The sequence below is a fragment of the Pseudorca crassidens genome, chromosome 3 (assembly GCF_039906515.1).
Source record: "Pseudorca crassidens isolate mPseCra1 chromosome 3, mPseCra1.hap1, whole genome shotgun sequence".
Taxonomy (NCBI): Eukaryota; Metazoa; Chordata; class Mammalia; order Artiodactyla; family Delphinidae; genus Pseudorca; species Pseudorca crassidens.
In genome coordinates, this window is record NC_090298.1 from 13,616,459 (window position 1) to 13,637,593 (window position 21,135).

At 41.6% G+C, this 21,135-nt stretch overlaps 1 protein-coding gene across 4 annotated transcripts in view; it reads left to right on the top strand.

The window, feature by feature from the left end:
* FBXL7 (F-box and leucine rich repeat protein 7) overlaps positions 1-21,135 on the top strand; it is a 419,768-nt gene that overhangs the window by 72,567 nt on the left and 326,066 nt on the right. Inside the window, exon 2 of one of the 4 annotated variants that reach the window (XM_067730409.1) lies at positions 2,814-2,861. The exons of the other annotated variants lie outside the window; for them this stretch is intronic. Coding sequence (XP_067586510.1) covers positions 2,855-2,861 — 7 coding nt within the window. The 5' untranslated portion in view covers positions 2,814-2,854. The remainder of the gene's footprint in view (positions 1-2,813; positions 2,862-21,135) is intronic. 4 annotated transcript variants of the gene reach the window in all.

The following is a 21,135-nucleotide window of genomic DNA, read 5'->3' on the forward strand; positions in this document are numbered from 1 at the left end:
TATTTTTTGTTCCCTGCAGCCCCATGCTGGGATGATTTAGTGGTAAGACTGGTGGGAGAACAAGTATGACTCAAATACTTGCATCAAGTGTAAGTCAACCAAATGTAGGATTGCATCCAGGTCAGGAGCTTTCAAAGGAAAGATGTGCTGTAAGAGCCTGTTATAAGGCAGGGAGATGAGGGAGCCTGCCTGGGGGAAGTGATGACTTTGCTGGGATCTGAAGGGTGGCTTAGAGTTTAACAGTCCAAATAAGGAGACCAAGCTGTTGGCGGATGGAGCTGTGCATACGGTGGCCCTGTGGTGGGGTGAGCATGGCAGACTTGCGGGACTGAGTCATTGGTGGCTGGTTTCTGATGACGGTCAGGCCTTGCTGAGGCATTTTGTACATATCATAAGGTCACTGGGAAGCCATTGAAGAAGTTTAAGTGAATTGGTGTTGTGGTTAGGTTTGGAATTTGACCTAATGACTTGGTGTTGGCAATAGGGAAGCAAGAATGAATTTGGGTCAGTTAAGTCAAGACTGTTATGGAAACAGTCAAGCAAGGGAACGTGGCAGGTTGGGCTAAGGAGGTGCAGATAGAGGGCAGAGAACAGGAGGGATCTGAGAGATGCGTGCAAGGTCATATCCACAGGACCTGCTGGTAGGTTGGGTCGGGGGATGAAAGTGTGACATGCAAATATCTGGCCTGTGTGACTGGATTGGACGTGGTACCGTTTCCAGAGAGAAGGGACATAGAGAGCACTAGGCTGTGTGGGGAATATCATGAGTTCAGTTCGGGACGTGGTGAGTTTGAGGCGACTTCAACATGTCCAAGGGGGGGAGGTTAAAAACTAGGCAGTTACTGCTGCCACTCTGAGTGTGAGGCGACGTCCAGGAGGAGAATTTCCAAACCACGTGCATACGGATGAGAACTGAAAGAGCACCGTGAGAACATCCAGAGAAAATAAATGGAAGAAATGACTACAGGGTGCCCCGCCCCCTGGGGGAGTCTGACCTGCAGCTGGATGAGCCTGAAAGGGAGTCAATCAGGAGTGTTCCCATGGCAACCAAGGGAAGCTGGTGTTTTATTTTGGGCTTCTTGTTTTAGACATGAAACTCGACTTCCTCCTTTGTCCCTTCCCTGGATCCTTTATTTTAAGAGCTTTTGAAAGATTAATTTTTTGAATTACAGTTTTACTCTTTTCTCAGAAATGTTCAGAGGTTCTCCATTTTGTACACAGTTTAACACCCTCCAAGGTCTGGTTTCCATCCACCTTATTCTCCTTTACTGCCCTAGTCAGACCCTGTGAACGGAGGGAATTGAGCCACTTGTTTTTATTCTCTGTTGTTATATGCCCTTGATTTTCCATCATGGTGGTTTTTTTCTCTTGTAATTTCAACTAGAAATTTCAACTCACCCACTGTCTGTGTCCAAGTCCCCACCAACCTTCATGGTCTAGCTCAAAGGCTTTTAAGAACTGTCCAGGGATCCAGATGCTTATGTAACTGACCTGGATGTAAGCCTGTCCGTTGGTAATTTGAAGAAGCTCTCCCAGATGACTTGAATATACAGCCAGGTTTGAGAAGGTCTAGTCTATATGTCTCAGATCTTAATGGGTCCCTAAACTCCCTAACATGGCAGGACCCAGTTCTCTCTTATCTTTTTATCTCATGCCTTGAATCCTGATAGGTGTGCAATGCGTATTGATCAAATGAATTGATGATTTATCATTTACAATATCTGAGGCATCTTGTAAACCTTTCTTCCAATATTTCTTATATATTTTAGTTTCTTGATTATTTTTGGTGACTGTTCAATGTTTTCCCTCTCCTTTCCTTTCTGTTGGTTTCTAAAATTTTGACATCATCTAGACAAGTTAAATAGACTTTGCTTATATAGGTAGCTCTGCTAAAGGCCCAGTGTATAAATGGAAAATGTCACTCTCAGAAGAGGAAATGCTCTGGAAGCATTTTGGGACAGTGTGAGGTTTGAAGTTTCCCCCCCCTTTGCATTGGCCTAGACAATACTGCCTCTTGAGCAGAGAACACAGTGGGCTCATTTGAGCACCTTGGACAGAGATAGGCTAATTGCATCTATATGACCATGCAGCACTGAAAGCTGTTTGGCTTTACCTTGTTGTCATTGGGTTAGATTAGTGGTTCTCAATGGGGACAGTTTTGCTCCCTAGGTGACGTTCGACTCTCTGGAGACATTTTTGGTTGTCACAACTTGGAGAGGGTGCTCCTGGCCTCTAGTTGGTAGAAGCCATGGAGGCTGCTAAACGCAGAGGACAGGCTCTCAAAACAAAGAATTATTTGGCTTAAATCAAAATGTTTGAGTGCCAGGATTGAGAAACCCTGGATTCGCAAAAGCCGGCTCAAAAAAGTCTCTTGTCTGCTTTCTTCCAACCTGAGTTATGGAGCATTCCAGGCTTGCGGCTAACTCATTCGGACGTGGAAATGTGTTTTCACATAAATTTCCTCCCGTTGTGCACTTATTTATGTGTTTTTTCGTTTGTGTGTGTGTACTTTGCCTTTTCTGTGAAATATGAAATACATCTAGAGTTTGATTCTTGGATCATCCCCACAAGAGGATTAAAAATCACATGAAAGACAGTTATCTTCTTGGAGTTTTCTTGGTTCTTTTCAGTTATAACAGCTTTCTGTTGTGAATGATCAGAAAAGACATATGCTTTTGCATTAGAGGAACCTATGGTTAGCCTCATTCTTTTAGGTTAGCTGTTTCTTTCTTGGTGGCTTCATATTTTAAGTCTGTGATAATAACTGAGTATTGCTTTACTTTAAAATACAGTTTTTGTTTCTTTGTCCGTAGTATTTGGACCGCTTAGCTGAACATTTCATCTCCTATGAAGAATGGCTGGTAACTATAGCTATCGTTTTCTTATGTCTTGCACTTCAGTTGTTTTCAAGCTGGCATGCAATAATATAAGTTGAATGAAATATATTAAATATTGTTTATGTCTATTGGGAAATATGGTGTAATCTCAGGCTACTTATTTTGTTTCTGTTTTAGCACGTCCAATATGCCTGTCTCATCGCATGCCAGTTTAGGGAGCAAAGAGCTGCAGTTTTCTACAAAAGAACAACAAGAGACCTATAAACCTATAAATTATTGGCAACTCACATCCCTGGTCTTTGACGATACATTCTCAATTCCCTGCTTTAGTTTGTACCATAAGGTTTTGTGTTTGATTTATATTTTTAAATGGGAACTGGGTTTAGTGGTTTATTAAATAATGTCAAAAATAATGTTTGTCAGAGAAATTCTTAATATCATATTTTCTTTTAGGCATTAAAATGGGTTTAGAGCTCACTACTTTGTAGCAACATGAAAGATGATGACTTTGGAATCTAATGGTTAAAGTTTCATAGTAGGATGATAACATTTCAGTAGCTAGACTTTATAAATAAGCAAGAAGCTATATCTTTGGAATTAAGAATAATATTTATGTTGTTAGTGAATGGCAACATTCACCAGGCAAAGTTGGTGTAGAGCCCTTGCTTAACTTAACAGCTGGTGTGGCTCACTGGCATTTAAGATACATGCCTTTAAAAAGGTTGGGTTTTTTTTTTTGTCCTTAATCACTTGTTGGAACCATAAAGTTTAGATGAGGTAGTTGGCTGTCTGAAGTTTGGTCCATCAGTTAGAAAAATCATTCCCAAGCGTGGATGCATCTCATCACAGTAGGTCATCACTACACTTTGGACACTCTGATTATCTATTGTCTGACTTTCCTATTATTTTGTAACTACTTTGAGGGCAGGAGACTTTTTCTGATCATCTTTCTGTCCTGGGCATTTCCTAACACAGTGGTGTGCATATTAGCAAACATTAAAACATTTTTTAAAAAGTTGAATTGAATTGAAAGGAAACAGTATCCACTCTATTGCCATAAAGGCTTTGTGAAACAAACCCTCCAAAGTTATGAGATTTTATGTAAAATATTTTGAGAGGCACCTTGTTGACAGTGTCCCCTAAAAGACTTGCTTCATTTTAATCTGCCCACCGTGAAGCCACTTGTGACAAGCGTGACCCACTCGCTCATTCCTCATCCTCCAGTAAGTAGCTTCTTCTCATTCCCAGATGCTCTGGCTTCATGTGGTTTCTGATGATGTCATCTCACAAGGCATTCATTCTCCATATCATAGTATGTGGGTTCTTCAGAAGACTGGCTTCCATCGTCCTCACTGGCATGAGGGCATTTATTTTCTTTCCCTGGAGTATGTGAGCTTCCTGTGGGCATCACTTATCTTCTAAGGAAAGTCAGACAATATGGAAAATATCTATTTGCTACACGATAAAGCGTAATTGGCTCTCCATTAGCTAGCTGCATTGCATCTTCGTTCTGTAAGACTTCTGAAAAAGATGTGTTCTGGGCAACATCATGATTTTCAAATAAATTAAAATGGTTTCTAGCTGTTTTTGTTTTTGCTCTGATTCTAATAATGAAACATTATTAATATGTAAAACATTGTGTGTGTGTGTGTGTGTGTGTGTGTATGTGTTTATAGGCTTAAAGATGTGATAGTTTAGAGGACTTGAGGTCTAAATATACCCTTTGTTCAAATTTGTTTTAAAATTGTTAAGAAAAAAGACGCTGGAAGGTCTGGCTAATTATTTTACAAACACAGCGTGTGGTCTTTGTCAGCCACCATGTGTCTCCAAGGAACTCTGCCTTAGTGCTTTAATCTGTGGTCATGTTTAGTCCAAACCCCATATATTATAAAAATAATGGTAGGTTATTGGGGTTGATGTCCATGTTTCCTAGCTATAATTATACCCTTATAATCTTGTTTTGAAGGAATTGGTGCTTATGGAGCTGTTTTTCTGCAGCACCTGTGGCTTTTGTCCTTTGATTTCTGTAAGCTGTTTATGGGATGAGTGATCCTGGTTGTAATTTGGGCTGTACAGGTGTTTCCCTTGGCTGATAGGAATGCTGTACTTTGTCTGAAGATACACAAATGTTAACTGGCCGTCACCCATAACATAAAAGCTTCTTTATTATACTGGGAAAGTGCCTAGAACTACTCTTGTGAGAATAGAGAAATTTCTGGAACTTTCTGCCAGAAACAGAGAAAATCGTTATATAAAACAGAGGGGTGGAGAACAGCATATGGGTCATGTTTTGAAATAACTAATGAATTTCTTGAGACAAGACACAACAGTGAATTGAAAAAGATCCCCTTTGGGCAATAATTAGGATGTGGTTTCCAGTAGGCAGAGACTTGATCTCTTAAGAAAAACAGTGTTGTTTCTAGACTGATTCCAGATATCAAAAGGACATCAGTTGGTCTGACTGGTCAGCCTTTCCGGTGGTTTTGTGAAAGCCCAGTGGATTTGGAACTTCTGTATCTTCTTAGGAAAAGTCTAAACAAACCAACCCTCATAGCGGTGGTCTCAGATGTAACTCTGGAAAGTCTGGAGTGCACTAAATACTCTGAATGCATCATACAGTACTTTCAGCATCAGACCCCTCATGAGATTTTCATGCCCTTCATGATGCTGCAAGAGATCCAAAGTACTTTCATAATTTAAGCAGGAAGTAGCACAATCACCATATGTTTAGAAGGAAAATTGATACAATTCCAATCCAATATGAAGCAAACACAGGTGTACTGATTCTGCAGAACAAACATGTTCAACTTTTCTTGTCCCATCATACTCCCCTCTGAAATTCTTTTTTAAGTTTGGTGGTTGAATTAACTTGGAATGTTTTGAAATTGGCTAAATGTCTATGTATGATTTTGTCATCCATGACATAGAACATCTTGAGGAAAAATAAACGACTCAGCTGCTTTAGGCATTCACTGTTTCCAAGTGAGTTACATGTTTGTCATCAAATAGATACATATAGATATACAGCTGTTGCCAAAAAGTGCAGTGGATCAGTTTGGTGAGATTGAACAGTGTCACATTCTTTGGCATTTTCATCTTTTCAGATTCTGGGTCTTAATGTCTTTAGGCTTCTAGGTTCCTACCTGCATGTGGGAGGGTTACAGTATGAAACAGGAAAGCAGTGATATTCCTCATTTCATGGAAAGATATCGGAAGAGGTTTTATACCTCATTACTTATGTGTAACCACATTCAAGTTAAGACTCCTCCCTGCCGCCCAACCCCGCCAGCAGTATTTGGCCATAAGCAGTATGGGAAGTAGACTTCTTCAGGGGAATTTGAATATATTACTGTTGGGCTCTGTGAATAATTGGTATCCTAGGGGGATGTAGGACTCCAGGATGCTGCTTCTCCCACAGGCTATAATTTGTCCATTAATATGTGGCTTTAGAATATAGCCTGTAATTCCTTATCCAGAAAAACAACATGTCTGAAGGGAAATAATGAAAGTTATAAAACACAGATGCTTCCCTAAGCTAACCAAAATTGCTTAACAAAAGGGCAAGAAATCATATTTCACAATAAAGCATTTCTAGTCTCTTTATTATCATGTCACAGTGTGTTCTAGTTACTGCTGCTGCATAACAAATCACCTTAAAACTTAGTGGCTTAAAACAACAGACATCGTTTTATGATCTCTTTTAGTTTTTGTGGGTCAGAAATTTGGGAAGGCTTAGGCAGATTGGTTCTGGGGCCAAGCGGTGGCTGAAGCTGGACCATTAGGGCTAGAGCAGTTCTGGATGGGGCTGGCCTCTCTCTTTCTCTCTGTCTCTCTGTCTGTCTCTCCCTAGGGTCAGGGCCTCTCCTTGTGGTATCTCCACATGGGCAGTCTCAGGGCGATCAGTCTGCTTACATGGTAGAAAAAGTTCTCAAGAGTGGTTTATTCCAGTGAACAAGGTGGAAGCAGTGTTACCTTTCACAACCTACTCTCAGTGGTCATGCAGTGTCACTTCCCACCAGGATTGAAGAGGAGGGGAATTAGACTCCATCCCTTGATAGGGTCTAGAGGGCATGTGGATATAATGGGTCATCCTTTTTGGAAAAATACAGTCTACCATACTTTTCTTTATAATTACTTAAAAACAGAGTTTTAGTCTCTGTTCCTGGATAAGCAAATGGAGAAGCCATGCTTTTACAATCTTTGAACAAGTCTTGGAATATTTAACTCCTTTTCTTTTGTAATAGGCAAGTGCCAGGCCGTGCCTACCTGGGGGAAAATACTGAAGGCAACATGAACATAAACCTCAGGGTCAGTGGGTGTCAGAGGTGCCAGAATAGGGAAGGGAGCTAATGATGGTCCTAAGACTCTCACAAATTGCCCTTCCTGTGTGTGTCTCGAGCCCACGATGAGTCTCTTGACTGCACATGGTCTATCTCGGGTGTCCAGGTGAGCAGTCAGGAGTCTGCGAGAATGTCTCAGCGACACTTACAGATGCAGCAGTGTGTTTAAATACATGACTAGAAGGAGAAATGGCAGACAGGAGGGTGGAATCCTGTGGTAGTCCTACTTTGAGCTGGCAAGGTGACACAGCAAAGGTCTCTTCAAGATTACAAGTTATGCCAACCCCTAATCATGGTTGAAAAGTTCCAGCATCCAGGGACACATGCCACTAGCTGATGGGCACAGCATTCTTGCGTCCTCGCATGTAACCAAGGGCACGCTTTAATGGGCACCATATCTGAAAAATCCTCAAAAGTCATAGTAGAGCCCACTTCAACATACTGACCAGTTTTACCTTGATGCATACTGGGTATAACATTGGGCATATCAAGTATCATGCGTAATGATCAGCACAGCAGTTTCCCTCCTGAAACATTCACTGGCTATTGGTTATTATTTCAAATTAACCTAGAGAAAGCAGCCTCTAGGGCTTGTCTGGAACCAATGTAGCCATTTTTACCAGCTTTATGGGACCCGATCTCCCTGTTGTGGAAATTTCTCCCAGATTAAAACACTTAAGACTCCTCAACAGTCTGTCCCTTTTCAGCTGGAAGACTCTCAGACTTCGGTGTTATAAATAGAATCTCTTTTGCCTGTTTGCCTTCTTTCCTCCTTCCCTCCCTCCCTCCTTGTGTCTGTTTATGTGCTTGTGTGAGCATTTATGGGTGTAGTACGCCCGTGTGTGAATTTATGGGGTGGGAAGAAGGCATGAAGGGTGGGAAAACAAGATTGTTTCTGAAAGATACCCAGCTCCCTCCCTGAAGGCCACGTCTCACAATGCTGACATAATCGCTCTTAACACAGGCTTGCTCACTCCTTATGTTACTAACTGGGGTTCCTGGCCTTCCCCAATCAATAGAAACTGGTAAGAGGCCGGACAAGAAATTCAGGCAAGGCTTTATTGGAGCCTATGCTGCAGCAAGGGGGAGGGAGAACAAACAACAGGTTCCACTGCTTGCTTGCTCCCTGAGGGGAAGAAGAGCTTGTTCCTTACATGGGGTGAGGGTGGGGATGTGTCCAGGGGTCACGCTGCAGGGGTGGCTTAGGTGAGGCTTAGGTGGTCTGCCCACCCCTTAGGTGGTGGTGTGTGCAGGGAGTGTGTACAGTGTCCTGTTTTTGCTCCGGGGCTCTTCAGAAGCGGCAGTTGGGGGCTTCCCTGGTGGCACAGTGGTTGAGAGTCTGCCTGCCGATGCAGGGGACACGGGTTCGTGCCCCGGTCCGGGAAGATCCCACGTGCCGCGGAGTGGCTAGGCCCGTGAGCCATGGCTGCTGAGCCTGCGCATCCGGAGCCTGTGCTCCGCAACGGGAGAGGCCACAGCGGTGAGAGGCCCGCGTACCGCAAAAAAAAAAAAAAAAAAAAAAGTGGTAGTTGGTCTTTTTTGGTCCAGAATTTGCCCCAACTGTGCATGCCTGTTATTTTTAGTCCCTTAGAGTTTCTTTGTATTTTGTTGCTCAAGGAGAGGTTTGTTCAGGTGCAAGAACTGCAGCACTGTAGTGAAGGGTCCCAGGTCCCAGCCTGTCTCACTTACACTAAAATATATTCCAGCTAGATGAGAGATCGAAATGCATACACTGAAAATTGAAGAGGTATTAGAACAATGTCAGCATGAATTGTTTTCTACTCTGAAATCTAATTGAATGATATTAGGATATACTGAAAGCATATAGGAAATGATGAATAAATTTGACCATCTGTGTTCTTCTGTGTAGGAAAAGAGGAAGGAGAAATCTATGTTCATACAAAGGTAACTTACATGGGTATCACTCCCCACATGTGAAATTATGCCACACATGCTATTCTGTAACCTAATTTCATTCAGTAGTGTCATTGACAGATTTCCATGCCAATAAATACATCACATTTTAATGTTGGTATAATCTTCCTTTGGATGTAAGTGATGGTTTACTTAACCATTTCTGTATTGTTCTCTTTTTGTTAGAAAAGATTCGATGCACAGCCTTAGGAATAAACGTTTTCAACTTGTGCAGTTCTTAGGCTAAATTCTGAGAAGTCTTCTTGGGTTAAAGACTGTGCTCCTGTTAAATTTTGATACATGTTGTCAAACTGGCCTCACACATGGTGACCAGCTTCCCCTCTTACTGAGTGCTGCAGAGTCCTTGTTGCCTCATTCCACACATGTGGTTTGGTCAATCTTTTCAAATCTTTTATGGTCTCACTAACGCACACGCAATTTCTTCTTATTTTCATTTTCATTTTTATTATCACCACTGAGATGGAACATTTTCATATGTTCACTAACCACTTGTATGTTTTCTTTGCTAAATAGCCTAATCTTGTCCCTTGCTCATCATTATGTTGGAGCTTTTGTTCCCTAGTATTACATGGTAACTGTTCTTTGTCCATAAAATGTGTTACTCATATTTTTTGTAGTTTTCTTAAAAGTCTTTCAACTTTCTATATGGTATTTTTAGGGTGAGTTTCTTCTTATTTTTGTTTCTTTTTTCTTTTCCTATTTCATTTCTTCTTGCATGTGCCTTATTCTGAGATTTTCTCTCTCTCCTCTTTTTGCTACATAGAAGTTCTGCCTTATTATTAGGTCTCCCTTATGCCTCATTTCTGTTAGGATTTCTCTAATCCAGAGCAGAAAAGCTTTACACTTGTGTTCTTTTAAGCACCTCTTCAGTTTTCAGTTTATGCATTTTAATGATTCATTTGTCTGAAATATATTTTAGTGAAAGGAGTGAGGTCAGATCTAGTCTTATTATTTTTTTCTAAATTGTTCAATAGTAGTCCCAAAGTATTTGTTGAAGCATTTGTAATAGGGACGGGGTGGGTGTGCATGCAGCCATTCACGTGACTGTTGTCGCAAGACCATTACTGTGAGACCCTGAGCGCAGCAGCTAGGGGTCCCTCTTTGCCAACAGTCAGCTCGCAGTGGTCCGCGTGGTGGCAGGGAGTGCGGTGGGAGGTGGATCAGGGCCGGCGGGTGAGCTGGGGGGACCCAGGGACAGGCTGAGGGCTGTGTCCTGCAGAGCCTCTGAGCCCTCGCCAGGCCACCCACTGACCAGCCCAGGCCTTGAAGCAGCAGCGAACCTCTCCCCCATCCTCACCTCTGCGACCTAACGGCAGTGGCAGTCTCTATGAGTCCATGGAGGCCTCAGCAGCTGGAGTATATGGACACTGCCATTAAGGTAACAGCTTTAACCAGCTTCAGTCTCTCCATTCGAGTTTCAAAAATTGGTCCAGCTTCCATCAGTTGTCTATCCCTAGGAGGTGTCCAGAGGTCAGGGTTAAGTTGCAAGCACACTGCACATCGTTACTTCAGGTCCACCTCTGCGATGGGGCTGTTCTCAAAGAAGGGCAATTGTTGTGAGCTGGGAATTCACCTGATGGGTATTTGCTACCACATGTATTCCTATTGATCCTGTGCAAATGATTCTCTCCAGTTTACTTGTCAGAACAGAGAGTAACATTTGTTTTGGTGGAGGTTTATGGGAACATGGTGACCTGATCGAGACCTGACCTCAAGAACAGAGGATCTGACTCCAAGAAGTCTGCAACCGCTAATCACACCCCTCCCTCACCTTTCCTATGAAAGAGCGTTGCTGAAAGCTCTCGGGGAGTTTGGGGTTTTTAAGGCGTGAGCTACCCATCTCCTTGCGTGGCCCTGCGATAAACCTTTCTCTGTTCCATACTCCAACGTTTGGGTATTGTTTGGCCTCACTGTGCATTGGGCACATGGACTTGCATTGGAGAACACGTTCACCTTTCCTCCTATTGATTTGAAATGCCACCCTTACGATGGACTGAATGTCCACGCAACTTTGAGTTTATTTTGAAACACTTGGGTATTTCTCATTGCTTTTGGGACAAAGACTTCTGTCCTTAATGGGTTTTGAAAGTCTTGCATGGTCTTCTTTCTGCCCACACCTTGTCACTGCCTGCTACGTGTTCTAGCCTGTGAGCCTTTTAAACTCCTAAACACATTATGCTCCTTTTTTCTTGGGGCCTCTGCACAGGCTGTTCCCTCTGTCTGAGATTTTCTGGACCCAGATTCCTCTTTCACCTTCAGTTACCTCTTAATTATCAAGGGAGGCCTTCCTTGATTTCCAATCTTAGGTTGAGTTTTTTTCTGTCTTTTATTTCACTTTCACAGAACTATATTCATTTCCTTTAGAGTCTTCAGTTATAAACTATACATCTGTAAGTGTGATGCTTTGATTAGTACCTCCGTCCCTCAGTGGGCTGGAAACTTCACTGTGTCAGGACCCTGCCTGATTTTGCTTATACTTATATCCTCATTGCCAGCCACATGGTTGCATTTAATAGAGATTTCTTGGATGCCAAATGAGTAGATGAATGGATGGATAGACATTCTTTCTGCAACTCTTCTATGGGTATTAGATGTTATTGCCCGAGTATGTATATAAGACATAATGAGAAGTTCTGGGCTAAAGTCGATCTCTGGGATACCTTTGAAAAAGGGATTTGTGGTCAGGTCTGCCTGGGTCTTGAGTCTCCTTTGATTTTCAAGCCTGAGTCAGAGGCAGATAATTCCTGCCCTTTTTCTGCCTCTTGGACCGGATGTGGTCATGAGGTTTCCTGGGGTCCAGGATGCTCTGGGATTGCCTGGTTCTTGAGGTCTCTGTCCAGGCTTATGAATCCCGTGATAGATGTACTGGTTGCTGATGCTGGAGTTCAGCCAGAAGTAGTGAACTTCCTGGTCTCCTGGTTTTCCTGGGGGTTGGGGGAGAAAGAATCATCATCAAAGAATTCTGTCTTTATCCTGGGACCAAACTGCAACACACTGAAACCACTTGATTGAAAAATCCAGGCTCCTGGGAGGATGTTTAATGCCTATGAGAAAAAATTTTCTTTTCTTTTCTTTTTTTTTTCACATCTTTATTGGAGTATACATGCTTTACCATGTCCTGTTAGCTTCTGCTGTACAACAAAGTGAATCAGCTATATGTATACGTATATCCCCATATTCCCTCCCTCTTTTGCCCACAGTCATATGCTATTAAACCAGTTGGTTCTGTGAACTCATGAACACAGGTGTAGCCAAGCTTCCAAGTGGAATCCCTTTCAGCCACACCACTGTAGGGTACCAAAACAATCAGATACATTTCTTTAAAAAGATTCTGTGTTTTATACTTAATTAGATTATGATTCCTCCGTCTTCTTCTTAATTTAAAATGTGTATCTGTGTTTAGTAGTGGGGTTGAGGAGTTGAAGGGTTGCCCTTTGTGAGGTTTAACAACTTCTAACATACCAAAAGGAAGGGAGTGTGTCTGTCATTTTTACTAGATAAATGAAAAGACTGAAAAGTATAATGAGACCAAACCATGAACCTATTTGTACCACATGGTAACTCATTGTCTTTGTGTGGAGAGAGAGAGAGAGAGAGAGAGAGAGAAAGAGAGAGACGATGAGACCAGTTAAGTGAATTATAGAAATGATAAGATTTAGAAATAATGAAAAGTTGGAGAAGCCCAGGTTATTGTTATTTCATGGGATTTCCCCAGGCATATAGAAGCCACCTGTTTACATGGAAAATTTGCCCTCTGAGATATTTTTCAGAGCAAAGAGGATAAGTGTTCACACTTAAAAGTTACCCTTCAAAACTATCACTCGTTTTTGTTAGCGAATTTACCATCCTATAAGCATAATTGAGGAAGTTAGACTTTTAAGCCTCGTTGACCTTTGGGTGTTATTGGTGGAGAAGACTGGATTGTGTGCCTAAGATATGTTGATAAGAAGAGGGAAAATCTGCGCTCACTTTTCTTCCATCGAAGGTTCAGATAGCATTCGTTATACCTCCATCGAGTTGTCTAAGCTGTGCCTTATAAATCCTGGTGAACTGTTAAAACTGATGGAGTTTTGTGCTAGAGTTGCCTCACGTTAAGCATTTCTTGTCAGACTCAATGGTATGCGTTACACGTGAGCGTGTATCTTATTAAATCTAAATCCAGTTCTTGCTCCAGGCTGGTCACCCAAATGTGATCTTGTTTTTAACTGTGAAATGCCAAGGAGTGGCGGTTCTGGAGGAAGCTCCCCTTTGGCTTGTTTTAAAGTGGATGATGTAAAAAGGATTAACTGAAGAACCAAGAAAATATGTGAAACTACAAGGCCGGGAGCCAGTCTCCTAAGTTAGATCCCAATAAGCCCTTACAGATATGTGCTGTCATTGCAAAGCTCATTTTTGCAAGCTAGAGTCTCATGTTAGAGTCTAGCTAAGAACTTTTCTTTTTCTGCGTTTGCTCTCTGCAGAATCTGGGGGGTATTAAGACTGATGAAGGAACCAGAGCTTGAGCTTTGGAGCCAATCGCACTTCTGAGCGATGGCAAATCACGCCTTAGTTCCCTTCCTTTATTATATTTATCCTCTCTCTCCCTGCCTCCCTCCCTCCCTCTTTCTCCATCTCTCTCTTCCTCTTCTCTTTCCTTTCCCAAAGCACAACATGATAGGTTGGAATGGAAGCCCATAATTTTCACGAAGCGTTCCCTATGTTAACCTTTGGATGGAAAACTGAAAACAAAGTTATTGCTTTTGGGCCCTTTACCAGGAAGCTATGGTGGGGAAACCTCTCCTTCCTAGTCTTGGCTGGCATCAGACCTCTAGCTCATGTTCCAAAAGACAATTTACCATTTCATTCAAAGTGAAAACAATAAAGAATTTTCTGCAACCCAGATTTAGCATCATCATACATCTTGATTTTACTTTCTAAGTAATGGGGTCTTTCGGCTCTCAATCTAAACCACACCAAGCAGTCAGCCTGAACTGTCGAATCCATTCATGGCTATAAACTCTCCTGGTAGTTTGTAAACTTCTCTGGCCACTGGCTTTCACAAAGAGAGCCATCTGAAGAACTTCAGTAGAATAGGGACTATTTAAGTTTTCTTTTTTTGCCATTTCTCTTGTGCATGTTTGCACCAGAGAAGAGAATACCAGGGCAGACATTTGGTGAGATTTCAGGAGGTGTCATAAGTTCTGTCTGTTTCTCTCCATCTTCCCTGTCACTGCCTAAGCAAAGCGATCACCTTCTCCCACTAGAATTTCACTAGACCCCCAGTGCTTTCATTCTGAACCTCCCTAGTTCATTCACTATCCAGCAGCTAGAATCATCTTTCAGAACAAAGATCTGTCATTTTCCCACTGGAAAACTATCCAGTGATTTCCTAATTCACATAGATAGACTCACTAAAGCCAAATTCTTTATTATTGCCTCTGGATACTGCATGGTTTGCCCCTTCCCTATCTTTCCCCAGTTCATGGAACACAGCTGGCCAATTCCAAGGTCAGGTCCTTTGTGGATCCCAAATACTTGGCTTGAAGTGGGCTAGTCTCTTCTCTTTGCATGGCCCACTCCAGGGACCTTTAGATTTCAGATCAAAGATTCCCAACTCAGCAAAGCCTTCTATGATCCCTCTATCTAATAAGCTCCCCTTCCCTTTTATTCATTAGTACCCTATGCATTTTCTCCAGGTACTTGGTTGGTTTTCAAATTCTGTGTGTATTTTTTTTAAATTTCCTAATTATGCCCTCTTTTTCCCTGGAGGTGGGGATCTGGTTTGCTTTATTCACTGTTGTAAATATCAGCTTTGGCATGGTGTCTGGTACAGAGGATGCATGGCTATGGTTTAAGTGTCTTGTAAATTAGGTACAGGCATTGTCCCATTTTACAAATGACGAAACTGAGGTACAGTGAAGTTAAATAATTTCTTCTGAGTCCCAGAGCTAGTAGGAGATAAAAACACAATTTGTTGAACATTAATTGAATGAATGTATCTTTATTCATCTAACATGTGCCTTCTAGAGATAATAGTTTTAGAGATTAAAAAAGAAAATCTGAGAATGGGTCAGCTAAAAGAAAAAGTCATTAAATAGCATGTTTCCTTAGCTAAGGTGAAAGCTTTTCTCATCCTTTCATTCCCCCATCCCCAGCTGTTTAGCATATGTTTTTGTTTTGCAAACTTTTTTTTGGTTCCTAAAAACTCTCTGAATTCTGGGATCCTTGACAAAGCCTCACTGTTATGCCAGGTTGAAACTCAGTCACCCATATTTGCTCATTTTGCATCAGATTTACTTTCCAGCAGAGGCAAAACTGAGGTCACTGAGTTAAAACTAGACTCCTACTTTACAGCGTTCTGTCTGGTGTAATGCTGAATTCAAAGATTTATTATTCGATGTTGATAGGCTGTGGAGAGACTATCATGTGAGTTATTTACTGTCAGAACTACATGGTCAAGTTTTGCAAGTGAATGCTATTATTCCCCAAATAAGTTATCAGTTTAAAAAAGATTTTAGGCTGATTTTAGTACACATTTTATAGTATTGATGTGTAAATCTGTGACTCTGGGCATTACAGGAAAACTGTGGCACAAGACAAAAGTGGTGTTATAATCTCAACTCGGTAATGGTTTATGTGCACGAAGATGGATATACATATATACATAAAGTTATATATATACGATTTTGCTCCCAGTTGTAGAATGTGTCTCTGACCTCTGTCCCTGTTATGTTTCCATGCAAACCATGGAATAATTACTTAAATATGAGTTTTTGAAGGCCAGTGCCATCAGAACCTCCCTTTGTTTAAACTTTGAAGATTTTAGTTCCATTTCTTTCCTTTTAAAACTCAATTAGCTCCTTTTTCCTCTTTCTTTTGATATCGTTAATCTGTTGCCTCTTTATTCTTCATATGGAAATCATTGAACTACTGTGGATCACAAAAACCCCTTTCCTAACGGAAATTTCAAAAGGTTTCTTGTTGTAAGTAATGGAATTACTTATAAAATATATCCAGTGAAAGAAGGATGAATATATAAGCAGAAGAATAGCAGGAAACCCCATGTTCTTGACGCAGACACCCAGTAGCCTTGGGTATCAGTAAGCAGCCCATTTGCACCTGTGTTCCTGGTGGACATGGTACATGTCATGTGGGGAGCGTGATGCTGAGTATTTGCACTTAAAGAGCCTTGATGAGTTGCATTATTTCCCTATTAATTCTTTAAATCAGAAGGAATGGCTTGGGAAGCTGTCCTTAAAGAAACCTGGAAGACAGGGTACCTTCTGCTGGTAGTAGAGTCCGGCCAACATGTGGCCCGAGTAGCTGTTTTTGTTTTCTGAACATCCCTGTCGGGCAGCCAGCGAGTCCTCAGTGCTGTCGTCAGAGGTGATGATGCGCTAAAGAGATTCAGATGGCAGCTGTGGACCCTGCAGCCACGTGTTCAAGTGGCTTCTTCATCTGCTCTACAGCTAATGTGAAGAATTGGCTAAAACTGGACCCTCTGCGTTTAAAAAAGGAACCAAGATTGGTTCTTCATTCACCATCCTGAGGCCATGCCATGTTTTTTTCTTAAAGGATTGATCTTCCTTTACAACACGTTTTAAGTTGTCTTTGACCTTGAGAGACAACAGTGGGATATAGTCATGTATGGAAGAGGCAAGTGGAGGGGAGGGAAGCCATTGAGTCCCAGATGGACCTGATCTCTAAGGTGAAGAGGAAAAATAAGAGCGTTTGAGAATCGCACAGGCATGGGGAGAGCGCCAAGAGGGAGACAGATATGTATGGCAGGGACGGGAGTTTGCTTTCTGGTTGCTTCTTGGTGCAGGCACGATTCAGAGAACCTTCCGTCTTCAACTGCTGAGACATGCAGGCTAGGCAGCGTTTACCCTTCTGAACACTTGAGAAGATCATCTGGGTGTCATCTGTGACTGTTCCACCTGCCTCACCCTGACTGTCCAATCACAAATTCCTGGGGTTTCTACTGGACTCACATCCCTCAAATCCACTCATCTCTCTGCACCCACCACTGCTACTTTCAGTAGCATCTCTCTAAGCAGTCTCACTGCCTCCAGTTGTACCCTCTTTGGTCCATTCTCCACATGGCAGCTCAGTCTACCTTTCTACACCTGATATGCCCCTCTGCTTGTTCGAACCCTTCAAAGGGGTGTCACTGCTCCCTGGATGTAGTTCAGTTTTCCTGCCAGAATCTGTGAGATTTCAAGATGACCATCTCCCACCTCCTTCCTTTCCTTCACCTCCTCTGGCCCCGCTAGATGATCTGTGGTTCCTGAATGCTCAGTGTTCTCTTTTGCATCTGGATCCTTCACTCTGCTTGGGATGTGCACTCACCATTATCTAAATTTCCAGATCACCTTATTCCCCCAGCCAAGTCCGAACTAGGTGGACATACGATGGACTCCGGAGCACCTTGTCTTTATTCCTGGTATTTGTAGAGATGATTATGTTTATTGGGTTAGTCCTTCATGACCTGTAAATGTCTTGAGAGCAGAGAGGCTGTTGCTTTTAGGTTCCCAGCTCCTAATGTCTGGTCGTTAAAGCAGGGACCAAGTCAATATCTGTTGTATAAAGTAATGAGTCAGATAGCTTTGTTTGGGGAAATGCTTCTAGTTAACAGTTGTATTATTGTTTTACTTCCTGCCTTTTTTCCCATTTGTCTTTACAGCATGAAGAATTCTGTAAAGAAGGCAGATTTTTAATTGTGTGAGCAAGTTTTGGACCACATTGACCACAGCTTGCCCTTTTTATTCCCTTAGTATGTCAAAGACTCAAATCTGGTTTTCCTGAGGCTCAGTGTCTCCCCTGACCTCAATGATTGAGACACCATTTTTTCCACAAGTAGAAGCAGGTTGTGATGGCTCTTGGTTAAGACTGGAGAATTGGTACTTCCCTGGTAGTCCAGTGGTTAAGACTGTGTGCTCCCAATGCAGGGGGTGTGGGTTTGATCCCTGATCAGGGAGCTAGATCCCGCATGCTGCAACTAAGACCCGGCACAGCCAAAAAACAGACATACAGACAAACAAACAAAAAGACTGGAGACTTTTACAGGTCATGGGGCAAGCCATTAAAGTGCAAGTTTCACCTTAAAAAAGTTTCTTGTTTAGAACTAAGACAAAGGGGGAAGCTCAGAGTAGTGGAAGCCTTAGGGGTAGACCAGAGTTGACTCTGGAAGTGTCAGCTTCCATTTCTCTCTCCACTTGGCAGGTCCAGGAGCTCAATGACATCAGTCCCCTTTGCCCCAGACCTTGTAATGTGAGTCTTGAGATTTCTGAGAAATGAGATTGGCCCCATAATTAGCCATCTGCCTACTGTGGAAGGAGGGCCCTCTGAAGGCCACTGCACTGGAGGCATCTCAGAGATTCATAGAAATATTTGGACTCAATAGGTGCTCATTGACCGCCTACTGTGTTCATGCTCAGAGGAAATTGGGGCTCAGAGAACCTAAATTGCTTAGCTAGAAAATTCTAGAACTTGGACTAGACTCTAGGTCTTCTTTCTGTTCATCCTCTGCTCCAATTTGATATAGTCCACCCTCCAAACTTCATAGTTATCCTTTTAATTTATGGTGGCACAGGATTACAGAGAAAAGGTGGACCTGGTTCTGCTCTGGGATGGCATTGCACTGTGACCCTGGGAAAGCTAAACTTCTCAGCTCTGATTCTCTTACCTTGGGAATGACGATAATACGGCTTGGTTCATAAGCTTGTTGTGAAGATTAAATTAGATTTTGTATATAAAATCCCTAGTACACTGCCTGAAACCATCACAGATATTCTCTCCTCCTATGTTTAGAATGCCTAAAATCCACACTATTTAGCCATTTAATTTCAGGCTCCTTATGTAAAATATGGCTGCCCCTGAAAGCTTTGTGGTAATGGTGTATTATTCGCCCCTGCATATGTTTTATAGTAACTAATTTGGAGACCTCAGTCATCAGAGGGAAGAGAACATCTGTCTACCCATCTAGTCCAAGCCCTGAGTCTTTGTATTTTTGCTTTCTACATAGGTTAAAAAACTGAAATTCTATTAAGTGAAGAAAGTCAAAGACAAATATTGTATGATATCGCTTATATGTGGAATCTAAAAAAAAGATACAAATGAACTTATTTACACAACAGAAACAGACCCACAGACATAGAAAACAAACTTATGGTTACCAAAGGGGAAGGTGGGGGGGAAGGGATAATTTAGGAGTTTGGGATTAAAATATATACACTACTGTATATAAAATAGGTAAACAACAAGGACCTGCTGTATAGCACAGGGACCTATACTCAGTATCGTGTAATAACCTATAATGGAAAAGAACCTGAAAAAGAAAAGAATATGGATATATATATATATATAAAATATGGCAATATGAGTAATATATATATATATGTATAACTGAATCACTTTGCTGTACACTTGAAACTAACACGCTGTAAATTAACTATAATTAAAAAAAAAACTGAAATTCTACTCCTAACATTTAGCTCAGCTTAACCACATAGAAGGAAAAAAAATTATCAGTGAGAGATTATTTTATTTTTTGGAGAAATTTACAACGAATGCTGTACTTACTTCACATTTCAGCCTAGAGCTAAAAGTTTCTTTTGTACTTGAAAACGAAAAAGAAAAAATGCTGATGAATGACAGACTCCAGGATAAAATACGCATATTCAAACCCAAAGGAAGTGTCTTCCACATTATGCTGCTGCATGAGTATAATTTTCTTGAATGCTGGGAAGTATTCAAGGATAAGCATTCTCCTTATAGGACAACAATACAAGCAAACATTTGACATTTTAGAGCCTTTCAAATGAAAAATGACTGACTGAAGACTAGTTAGCTGCGCTAGAATCTAGCTGGTGAGCATTTGCTTACCATTGTGTTCCCTTATGTGGCCCTTCCTCTCTCCCACTTCCTCCAAATACTTCTGTCACTTGCCTCTTCTTTGGAAATAATCAGACCTTAGTCTTTCTGTGCTCTGCGTGGAATTCTCATTAAGTTTTCTGACACAAAGATTTAGATTAGAAATTAATAAGCTGATTTTCCCAAGAGTTATGTAAGAAGTTAAAGAGCATAGGAGATGGACATAAAGATGTACAGCTTTTGGTGTTATTTATTTAATTAGTACAACAAATAGTTTTATGCTTATTGGAGGTTTGTGAATTTTCTCTCTTTAGGCTAAATATGTGTTATTTCTCTAAACATGTTCGTTGGTAGCTCACTATGACACCGTATGCTGTAGAGAAGAATTCAGTATGTGGGACTCTATCTTGGGCACCATCCAATGAAATGTAGTTACTTCATGCTGATCACCAACGTTTTAGTGTAATCTCCAAGAATGTTTATAATTAGGTCAAACCATGTCAAATGGTTGATTTTTGACTCTTTTTTTCCCTACAAAAATGGTGGGTTTTTTTGTAACTTATACAATATTAAAGATCCAGTCTACTTATTTTGTTTTCTTAAGCTAAATTATGTTGTCTGATGCCATAATATGTTCTATATACATAAGACACTTAATATTTAATTGTTGATGGGATAGTGGGCCTGGAGTTGATTTAGTGAGACTGGTTAGGTAGGTTGTAAGGCATTTGCGTCCACCTCTACACCATGCAATGAGCATAGAACATCATGAGGCTGGGGGCTTCCCTGGTGGCGCAGTGGTTGAGAGTCCGCCTGCTGATGCAGGGGATGCGGCTTCGTGCCCCGGTCCGGGAAGATCCCACATGCCGCGGAGCGGCTGGGCCCGTGAGCCATGGCCGCTGAGCCTGCGCGTCCGAAGCCTGTACTCCGCAACGGGAGAGGCCACAACAGTGAGAGGCCTGCGTACAGCAAAAAAAACCAAAAAACAAAAAACAAAAAAACAAAAAAAACAAAAAAAGAAAAAATACATCATGAGGCTGAGCTGGAGGTTTAATGTCTTGGTTGTATATAAAGGGAGGACATATTATGGGTCAAGGAGGTGAAGAATTTCGTAAGGCATTTGAAAAGTAAACAGTTGAAAAGGTTAAAAGTGTATCTGTTCTGATCTTGGG